The sequence below is a fragment of the Betta splendens genome, chromosome 13 (assembly GCF_900634795.4).
Source record: "Betta splendens chromosome 13, fBetSpl5.4, whole genome shotgun sequence".
In the NCBI taxonomy this organism is placed as follows: Eukaryota; Metazoa; Chordata; class Actinopteri; order Anabantiformes; family Osphronemidae; genus Betta; species Betta splendens.
Genome location: NC_040893.2, coordinates 12,435,549 through 12,445,409, shown reverse-complemented (window position 1 = coordinate 12,445,409; position 9,861 = coordinate 12,435,549). Strand labels below are relative to the sequence as shown.

At 46.8% G+C, this 9,861-nt stretch overlaps 1 protein-coding gene across 4 annotated transcripts in view; it reads left to right on the top strand.

The window, feature by feature from the left end:
• The first annotated feature begins 3,236 nt into the window (after positions 1-3,236).
• kcnab1a (potassium voltage-gated channel subfamily A regulatory beta subunit 1a) overlaps positions 3,237-9,861 on the top strand; it is a 51,039-nt gene continuing 44,414 nt past the window's right edge. For 2 of the 4 annotated variants that reach the window (XM_055513996.1, XM_055513995.1), the window contains exon 1: positions 3,237-3,520. In XM_055513996.1, coding sequence (XP_055369971.1) covers positions 3,252-3,520 — 269 coding nt within the window. In that variant the 5' untranslated portion in view covers positions 3,237-3,251. Of the gene's footprint in view, positions 3,521-8,266; positions 9,005-9,861 lie in introns of those variants that run through there. The other 2 variants (XM_029170738.3, XM_029170739.3) reach the window with 2 other exon arrangements.

Below are 9,861 nucleotides of genomic sequence, written 5' to 3'. Positions count from 1 at the left end.
GCCCGTGACGGAGCGCTGCAGGAATGTGTTTATAAATTATTGACAGCTGACAAGAGCAGACAGGAGCCGGTGCACCTGCCTCAGTCTGTGTGTGTGTGTGTGTGTGTGTGTGTGTGTGTGTGTGTGTGTGTGTGTGTGTGTGTGTGTGTGTGTGTGTGTGTGTGTTTGTTTGACTTTGCTTATTTCTGTGTGTACCTGCTGCTGACCTGCAACTTATGTTCACTTTAGATATTTACAATAAAAGAATTTCCACAAAAAATAATGTAGATACAAACTGTTGAATAACATTTGAATAATTAAAATAATTGCCTCACAGGTGAGTCTGTTGATGGTACATAAATTAAGCACCACAATGAATCATAGAATCACTCACCTTTATCTTTCTTGGTTTACTGCTCAGTTTAACGTCTTGATCTAACATCACTGAAGTGAACCAGAGTCACTAATGGAAGAACTTAATCACAGGTGTAGAGGTAAACTTGTAAATACGCGCTGTACCAGCAGATGGCGGTGGCGTCTAATCACCGCCGTCTCCTCTGGTTTGACCTGTGGGAGCAGCTGCTTCCACACTGGCAGCTGTCAGGCACCTGCTGACGGACCACATGGACACAAACATGGACATTACGGCGATGGTCACGACTCTGACGCCGTCGCAGCAAACGAATACTGTTTCAAATCTCTTTTTTCAATTTCAGTTTTTCAAAAAATCAAAACAAACCTCTTTGAATAGCAATTGTCCATCTTCGTTCTTTGTTCCCCTTGTGTGTGTTGTGTGTGGGCTAAAAGTCCAAAAGCGGACGAAAGGACAGTGTAGACAGAATCATTTTACTCCTGTCTGAGTGTGTAGGTTTGTTTTGTCACTCTCTTGTGTTGCCCTTTCACTGTGCCCTCATTGCCTCCATGTTTGTGCAATATTTATAATCACTAAACAACTCTACTCCCTATTTTCTTGCCAGTCACAGCAGAGGTTTTTTAGGCATTTAGCACAATATATGCAGCCGATTCACTGGTATTGCTGTACCTGTGCGAGTGTTTGTGTGTGCATGCCAGCGAAGTGCATGTTCGGGTTGGACAATATCAGTTTGCGTCTCGGCAGCAGTTTCAGCAGAAGGCAGATTTTGGCCATGCTAGAATTTCCCTTTTAGGGACGACAACATTACAGAGCAGTCAGATTAGATTCACTTTGTGCAATGAATCTCCTCAGGCAGTAACGGATCATCTGGTTAAAGTGTTGTGTAAAGATCCTGAAACTATTTCCAACACCAATATATGTTTTATATATATATGTATGATATATAATATATATATAAATATTGGTGACTATTTAACTATTACTTGATTATTGGTACCTAAAGGGTTGTATCTGCAATTTAACTTAATTAAGTGTTGTACAGTTTTTAAAAGCAATATTCGTATATCAATATCAAAATGAATTCGCATTAAGAAGTAACTCTTCTGCTCTCACATTATTGTCTTTACCTTTAGTCTTTAGACAGTAGCTTAGATAAAACCCAGCATGTCTCCAGTTTCCCAAAGTGACCTTAAACACAGACGTACCTTCACACTGTAAAGTCACACTAACCCTGACCTTTAACCCCACAGGCCCCTCAGACAAGTGCTGTGAGCCGGGGTCTCATTACCAGGCTGAATAATTCAGGGCGGACACTCCATTGTTGAACTATTCACTTGACCTCCACAGCCATCGGTCCCCCAGGTACCTGCTTGGATAACTCAAGGAGCCTCAGGCTCCACGTGTGGATGATAAGGCTCCAGTTATTAGAGCTAGAGTTTTTTTGAGATTTGATTATCTTGTGTTGCTCAGCCTTTTTTTTTTAATGAATTCAGTCTTTAGTACAATGTGCTTTTTGACAACTGGAAATAAAATCTTCACTTGCACTTCTCGATTAAATTCAACAGTTCCCTCTTCTGAGCGCATGCTGGGCTCTTTTTTCTGTGCTCCTCCCTCTCTCTTGCTCTCAACAGACACGTGCATGAGGCTGCAATTGTGTGGAGTCAGATTCAGCCCGTGGAACCCCAGCAGAACCCGACGCTCATCAGCAACGTACTGCACCGCAGCCGCCTCCACCGCACAAGTAGTAAATGATTTGATGTGTCTTCTGAATTCCTTCCACTGACCCCCAGTAAATAAACCTTCTCTACCTTTAAAACAACTGCTTGGCGGATTTGTGTGAGTAAAGAAAAAAAAAAACACAACAGGAGAATAATATCCAAGTGTGTGTGTGTGTGTGTGTGTGTGTTTGTTCAAACTCCCAGTCGGACAAATACACAAATGAAAACTTACCACAGAGCCCCTACAAGGCCAAGTCTCGGCTACTTTAATAGTTTGTGCGTCATGAAAATGTAATTGTTCAATAACAATTTAAAAATACCACAAATACTTCACATAGCGCGGCCGTCTGTCAGACTGTATTTTAGCCTGTGCTGCAGCTGCGCGTTTCCACATTGTTACACCTGATACATTTACGTTTCTCTCACACGGGCTTAGAGTCTTATGACAGAAGGCATGGTGTTAATACTCCAAGACTCCGGGGCCGGAGCAGGAGGCGTGTAAATATAGATCCGAAAATAAGTCTGTCCACATGAAACTGCATGGTAATAATTACCAGTAACCCTGGATAAAACAATCTGCCTAGTTATACCCTCACTATCTGTGTGTGTGTGTGTGTGTGTGTGTGTGTGTGTGTGTGTGTGTGTGTGTGTGTGTGTGTGTGTGTGTGTGTGTGTGTGTGTGTGTGGCCATTCATGCAGCGTGCTCACCTGTAGCAGTTCTATGCGTCTGTGTGCACCTATCCAGCACTCAGTGTGTGTGTGTGTGTGTGTGTGTGTGTGTGTGTGTGTGTGTGTGTGTGTGTGTGTGTGTGTGTGTGTGCGCTTTCGTGGGAATGTGTACACATCGTCGACACCCTCGCGTGTTTGGCTCCCTCCTTTTAGGCCGGCGCAGCCTGTGACAAGGAGACAAGGAAACCAGGATCTTGTTTCAGGCTGGATGAGGCTATAAGAGACCGAGAGCACACAGCACAGACAGGAAGACGGAGACACATAGAGGAGGGAGGAAATGGACAGAATATATAGGCTGGAAACAGGTCGTTGAGGGAGCAGGAGGTGAGGAGATTAGACAGCGAGAGAGTTCATCAGAAAGGGGTCTATCAGTGTATCACACGCCTAAAAACGAGATCCAAAGCCTCCTCTTTGCTCCCTGAACGCTGCCCCTGAAGGGGGGGGGGGCAGCCATGCTCGCTGCCCGGAGCAGCGGGGGGGGCGTCGGCGGGCACCAGCCGCCCCACGTGCACCGCCGCCAGTCCGTGGCCTCCCTCGGCGGCACCAAGACCCAGCGCAGCAACTCGCAGGACGGCAAGCGCGGCGCCGCCCCCGGGAGGCAGGGGGCGCCGCAGCGGCACCGGGCCGCGCTCCTCAGGGAGATGGAGACCAACTGGTACCTGAAGATGTTCGGACTGGGCAGGGAGGAGAGCGTGGCGCACAGGACCGGCATGCCCTACAGGTCAGTGCGACGCCGGGAGTGCGAGGCCTGGTGTGTTGCGTTGGGCTAAATCATTTTGGCTCCATGGTTAAATTTACCTCCGACTCCGATTAACACTGATAGATTTAAGTATTTTTGGACCGGAGCGGCGGTCCTGCCTGATGACAAGCACCCCCCCCCCTCCCGCTCTGCCATTTCATTTGGGAGCACTTCGTCCCCGGACTGAGCCCGGACGTAACGACCTCCACTTTTGTGTCAGCTGATCTGGCCGCAATGCTAACGGCCGGCATCTGTCTTGCGGCGTTAGACTGTGTTGACATCCTGTAACGTCATGGTGACAAAACATATGGAGCCGGTGGGAGTATTTTTGATTCCGGCTCCCGTGACTGGCAGACGGAGAGCACCAATGGCTGGAAGTCAGACTATTAGTGCATCAAGTGCATCTCTCTCTCTCTCTCTCTCTCTCTCTCTCTCTCTCTCTCTCTCTTTCTCTCTCTCCTCGTGGTTTCTGAAACGTGGGTATTTTCCGTATTGACTTACAGCTCCCCTTCCTCCGTCGCGTCTTCCCTCTCATCGCTTTACTCTTCTTACTTGTTGCTTAACGTCTAGTCCGTCCGTGCCTCGTTCCACGCGTTCGGTCCTAATGCTCCACATTCATCCGTCTGGAGCCCAAAGTCTCTCCCTTCCTCCTCGTTCCTCCTTATATTTACACTCACACCTCTCTTTGAAGCAGAGGGCCTGATCTAGAGACAAGAGTAGCACCAGTGTAGAAGGACCACAGTATCAGCTGACAGATAATGTGGAACCAATGGTGCTAAAACCAATAGAGCAGAAAACACAGGAGGCACCAGCTTTAGAACGTCCAACTAGAAGGTGAAGCAAACGACCAATGAGCTCCTGTGACATTTAAATTCAGCGTTCAGCTGCAACAGGTGGGAAATCTGCAGCTTAAGCCTGTTTAGTTTCTCCCACTCACACGTGCACGGAGTGACGCCAGCACCTACTCAAACACTCACAGACTAATGCACTTCTTGGACCGAAGCCCATTTCTGCTCCTAAAACCAAGCTCGCTTTAAACTCGTGTCATTTTATGGTTCATCCGTAACGTCTGACTTCATTTCAACTCAAAACAAACGCTCCACACTCCATCGGTTTATTATTTCACGCGTGGCCTTTAAATGTTATTTAAGAGCCGACTTGGTGACATGTTGGTGGCTGCACACTTAACGTGCTCTTTATTTACAGGCTCATAAAGACATGATGAGAGCTTCTTATGGTCTGACTGACAGACTGACAGGTGCATGTGGAGTGTGTTGATTTGTGAGTCGGTGTGTGTGTGTGTGTGTGTGTGTGTGTGTGTGTGTGTGTGTGTCTAGTTTCCGAAGGGATGAGCCCCATGGACCACCAACAAAAAGGGGATGGTGTGTATGAATAAATGTAAGATTATCGCGACCTTCTCTCTCTCTCTCTCTTCTCACACACACACACACACACACACACACACACACACACACACACACACACACACACACACACACACACACACACACACACACACACACACACACACACACACAAAATATGTTTTAAGGCTGTTTCTCTCAGAGAATCAACATTGATCATTTCATCATCACCAAATCTCCATGACTTTAATGTGAATTGCCCTCTTTCAGTTCACAGAGCTGCCTGTGACCTAGAAAGGATGTGAGGATGAGTTGAACCCCTACGAAAGTCCCCATATTACAAATCAGTCAACTCATGCACACACACACAGACTCGGTGTCGGCCAGATCTCCTCCCTGAATCCCCGGTGTTGATACCAAGCAGTGATGCCTGGATTTTCCCTCTCTCTCTCTCTCTCTCTCTCGAATCAGAACAATCGCTGCAATTTTTAGCTCTCCAGTGATTCTGAATAAAATCTGGGGCAGAATAAAACCACAGAATTCTCATGCTTTTATAACAGGGCTAAAAATAGCCCCCCCCCAGCCTGCTTTTTTTCTTGCTACAAATTAATGTAATGTTAATTGGTTTTGGACTGAGACAGAATAATGAGGTGTTATTTTCTCTAATTTGTATGCAACTATTGAAATTCTTAATAATGGTTCACGCTCAATTTTCTGTCGCGGAATAATAAGCGTCGTTTCATTGCAAATCTCTGTTTGAATTGCATTTTGTTATGCTGCACAAACAGACTACGCTGTCTTAGAATCACACTGAGAACAAACCCACAAATGCAAATTGCTCAGATTCACGTCACCCCCTAATAAGCAAATGACATTAGTTCCCACTGTGATCGACACGTGACAGCATGTTCATGGTGCTTTTGAAAAACAAATGAGCTAGTTTAGTTCATTTGATTTTCATTTATTGTTAAAACCTCTGTTTTCCAAAGCCTCTCTATTTACCATTACACCAAACCAAGCAGCCTCAGGCTCTGTAGTAAAACCTGATAGGTTCATGCGATAATGACAGCCAGCGGTATCACTGCCCCTCTCTGACCATGTATTGGGGTTATATTTCCTCATAACACTAGGGACAAAGGTGTAGTAACACGAGACTATTGCATGGGGAACAATGACACATGTTCCGTGGATGAATCATAGGGACGCTGCCAAGATCCGTGGTTTGACATAAGCAGCTTTTTACACTGGTGCTTGAGCACAGTAAAAGCCTCCGTGTACCGACAGATGAAACACTGAAACATCAAGTTAAATATTTCCAGACGCCTCCGACCACAAGTTGCATTGGAGAATTCTTTTCACCTTCCACAACTAAGAGGATAATAGGCAAAGGCAGAAGATTCTTAAGACCATGCACAACACTTCAATGGACCCATTGTCTGTTTAATTTATACCGTCCTTGTAATATAATACTATCATCCCCTCATTCTTCGGCATTAAGCTAGACTTTCAGTCGGAATAACAATGGGATTTAGTGGAGAATGTAGGCCAACACGCTGGTGTTAAACAGGAGCAGGACGGTCCCCGAGGGCGTGGACTGATCACACATAATTATTGCTGCTGTCTGATAGTCTAATAGAGAACCAAGCGTCAAACAGAAATAATGGTCAACACACTGCAGGTGACTAGTCAGAGGTTTTGCTATGGAGACCATATAAAGTGTCAGGTTGTCGTATGTAGCTCTCTTCTTGTTCTGTTTCTACTCTGCTGTGCACAGTTGCTCATCATCAGGCATTTCCAATCATTATGTAGGGATTTACCCACTGGAGGGAGAGTGTGAGGGGGTGGCGGCGTGGGTCCCAATGAGACAGACAGAAACAGACAGATAATTAGTCTCAGGGAACAAGAAGCTGATGGAGAAGATTCAAAATGAAAACGAGGTAAATACTCAATACAAAGGGGCCTGATTCATTGCTCAGGGGATAAGGTGACTGTTCTCAACACAGACGACCAAATTCAAATGGTTTTATAATATACAATAATGAGTCAGTCAAAGTGAATGAATTCTGATTGGAATGTAGTAGCATTATTTATTATTGTTGCAATATTAAGGTTAACAGCGTTCAGTGTGGCTGCACAGTATGGCTCCTCATATATGGATGCATCTATAAATACGCTTTAAAAACACTGTGGCATTACATAAACTCAGCTGACATTCCTGCTGCCAGCCAGGATCAGTTTTTCCACCCATCCTGCCGGACAGTGGACACAGCTGTCCCTCCGTGTTTGTCTGTGCGTGTGCATGTATGTTGTTGTATTATTGAATATAATGCTTTTATTACTGAAATGTAAGTTCAGTATGAGCCATTCGGGAACAGGTGGATCCGAGGCGTTACCATTGCAGAGCGCTCTGAAACAAATTAAATTCCCTTCAAAACAAATGCTTTATAAACTTTATGTCATTCATTCATTTTCCCTTTGTCTTGTTGCTCTCACAGATTTTAATATGAAAAAAAAAAACACTTAAAGTCCACTGATTTGCAGACTTATCTGTTGAACAGCAATAATCATGCAGGAAAAAAAATGTATTTCTTGATATGGGAGAATTTCTTGCCTCATGATTCCCACAATCCACCAAAAGACCAGACATGATGTCATTGAACGCTCCCATGAGGAGGCCAGAGGTGAGAGAATATATGCTCTGTGTGTGTGTGTGTGTGTGTGTGTGTGTGTGTGTGTGTGTGAGGGAGAGAGAACAAGACAAAAAGAGGAAAAGTCAGCGACAAAGAGGCTTTATCTTATTTTACAGTTCACTTCATTACAAAATCACTGTCCTCGGACTGTACGCGGTTGTGCACAACTCGCTGCCGGGTGCGTGTGTGAGAGAGTGTGCGCCTAATTTAGGTGTTTGTTATGTGTAAAACTCCAGAGTACACTTTGTTTAGAGAGAGAGAGAGAGACAGAGGAGAGAGGGAGGGCAGGGTGAGAAATGAAAAACAAAAGAGACCAAATAGCATAAAAGGAAATGTTACTGCTCAGGAATCAGAACGTATGCGACCGTAGGTACAGTAGAAGTTTGAGTCTGTGTCAGAAAGCAAAAGAGCAGGTGACAGACAGTGGAAGACAGCCAGAGGTAAAGCAGGAGAGAGGGACAGGGCTTGTGGCAAAGGGAAGAGTGAGAGAGGGAAGGGGGTAAAGGAGCGAGAGAGAGAGAGAGAGAGAGAGAGAGAGAGAGAGAGAGAGAGAGAGAGAGAGAGAGAGAGAGAGAGAGGAACAAACAGAAGGGGAGCGAGAGAGGGCGGGAAAAATGTCCCAGATTCCCATGCCATTTAATAGGGAGCAAAACCAAACTGAGCTTATAATGTAGACTGGCTGAGCAGGGGGCAAAGTGACAGCGTGAGTATGAGGGAGAGAGAGAGAGAGAGAGAGAGAGACTCTTTATGTATCTGCCAGTGTGTATGTGCACAGGGAACATATGTGGCTCAGCCCATGAAGAGGTCCATGTTGGGAACAGGCAGGGATGTGCAGGAAGTTGGATTTCCCTCTGCATTTTTGTCTTGTTTGCCAAAATGAGAGGCGCTACTTCATGAGGAGCTTCATCCAGGGAAACACACGCTCGGTGGAGGTTTGATCGCCCACGTAGCGCTGTGTGGGAGCGAGGGGCCTACCTGGATTAGCCCGGGCGTACATGTTTGTGGGACACACGCATAGAAGACGGGAGCGACTGAAAGAGAGGATAAAGTGAAGAAGAAGAAGAAGACAAAGAAGAAGAAGAAGAAGAAGAGGAAGAAGAAGAAGAAGAAGAAGAGGGAGGCAGGGAGATGTACCTTTACAAAGCAACCTGCCCGGACATCCCCAATCCCAAGCAGAAGGCATCCAGAGGGCACGCCGGCGGCCCGGGCGTCCAGGCCCACGGGCCCGGGCAGGGCCGGCCCGCCGGGCGCTCGTCCGCGGGGACGGGGTCCCAGCGGTACCCGCCTCTGATGCTGTGGACCGGGAGCAGGCGCAGCAGCGTGGCGGAGCTCAAGCAGCTGGAGGAGTTCCTCAACGTGCACTCGCTGTCGCTGCGCGACACGGTGAAGAGCCGGACCTGCATGGGCTACAGGTAACGCCGCTGCCGGGCCGCCGGCGCTGAGCGGAGCGGAGCGGGTCGGGCCGTGGCTGTGTGTGTCATTCAGTCTGTCTGATGCCACGGTGGAAGCGGACGGGTGGTTTGAGCAACTTTCAGTAGCTTTGATCACCACTTTGTGCTACTAGACAGAGAAATAATCCATTCAAAACAGGATACAAAGTAAGTTTGACTGTTCTGAACCCAAACAATACGAATGCAAACTGTTTTAAATGTTATACTCAGTAGATAAATCATGTAAAATCTGCCTTCATGCTGCACAGCCAAATGTTTTAAGTGCGTTTTAAGTCTTCATCATTGTATGAGCATATGCTCTACATGTCCATTAATGAACAGAAACATCTATGAGAAAACATTTGTTTTGGAGGCCGCGGTTCTGAGGCGCTGATGGAGACACAGCCCCTCCATCCCCAAAACACAGCATAGCGGTGGTTCACAGCGACTGAGCAAAAGCAACAGCAGCGCCGCTTCAAGCTCCGTGTTGATGAAGAGTAAATACACGTGTTAATCATGAGAAATTTATGCAAACAATGTCTAAACGAGGCCGCACCGTGTGGTTTAAAATTCCGCGTGTGCTTTATATTTAGAGGGGCCACGGCTTAGTGTTTCCATGAACTGTGTTTGGCTTATCCGAGCCCTTCCCCAGGCTCGCTCACCAATAACGCCGCCGTCGTCCGCAAACGTAACACAGTCTAAACTTACTCTGTTGTCGTGTCGGCGCAGAGGGAGCGCGGCGGCGGGCCGGGTCCCGGTCGGGTCAGCGCGGCGTCGCCGGCCCATATGGTCCTGGGCTGTTTAGCCATCGCCTCGGGGACCTCGGCATATGTGCGTGC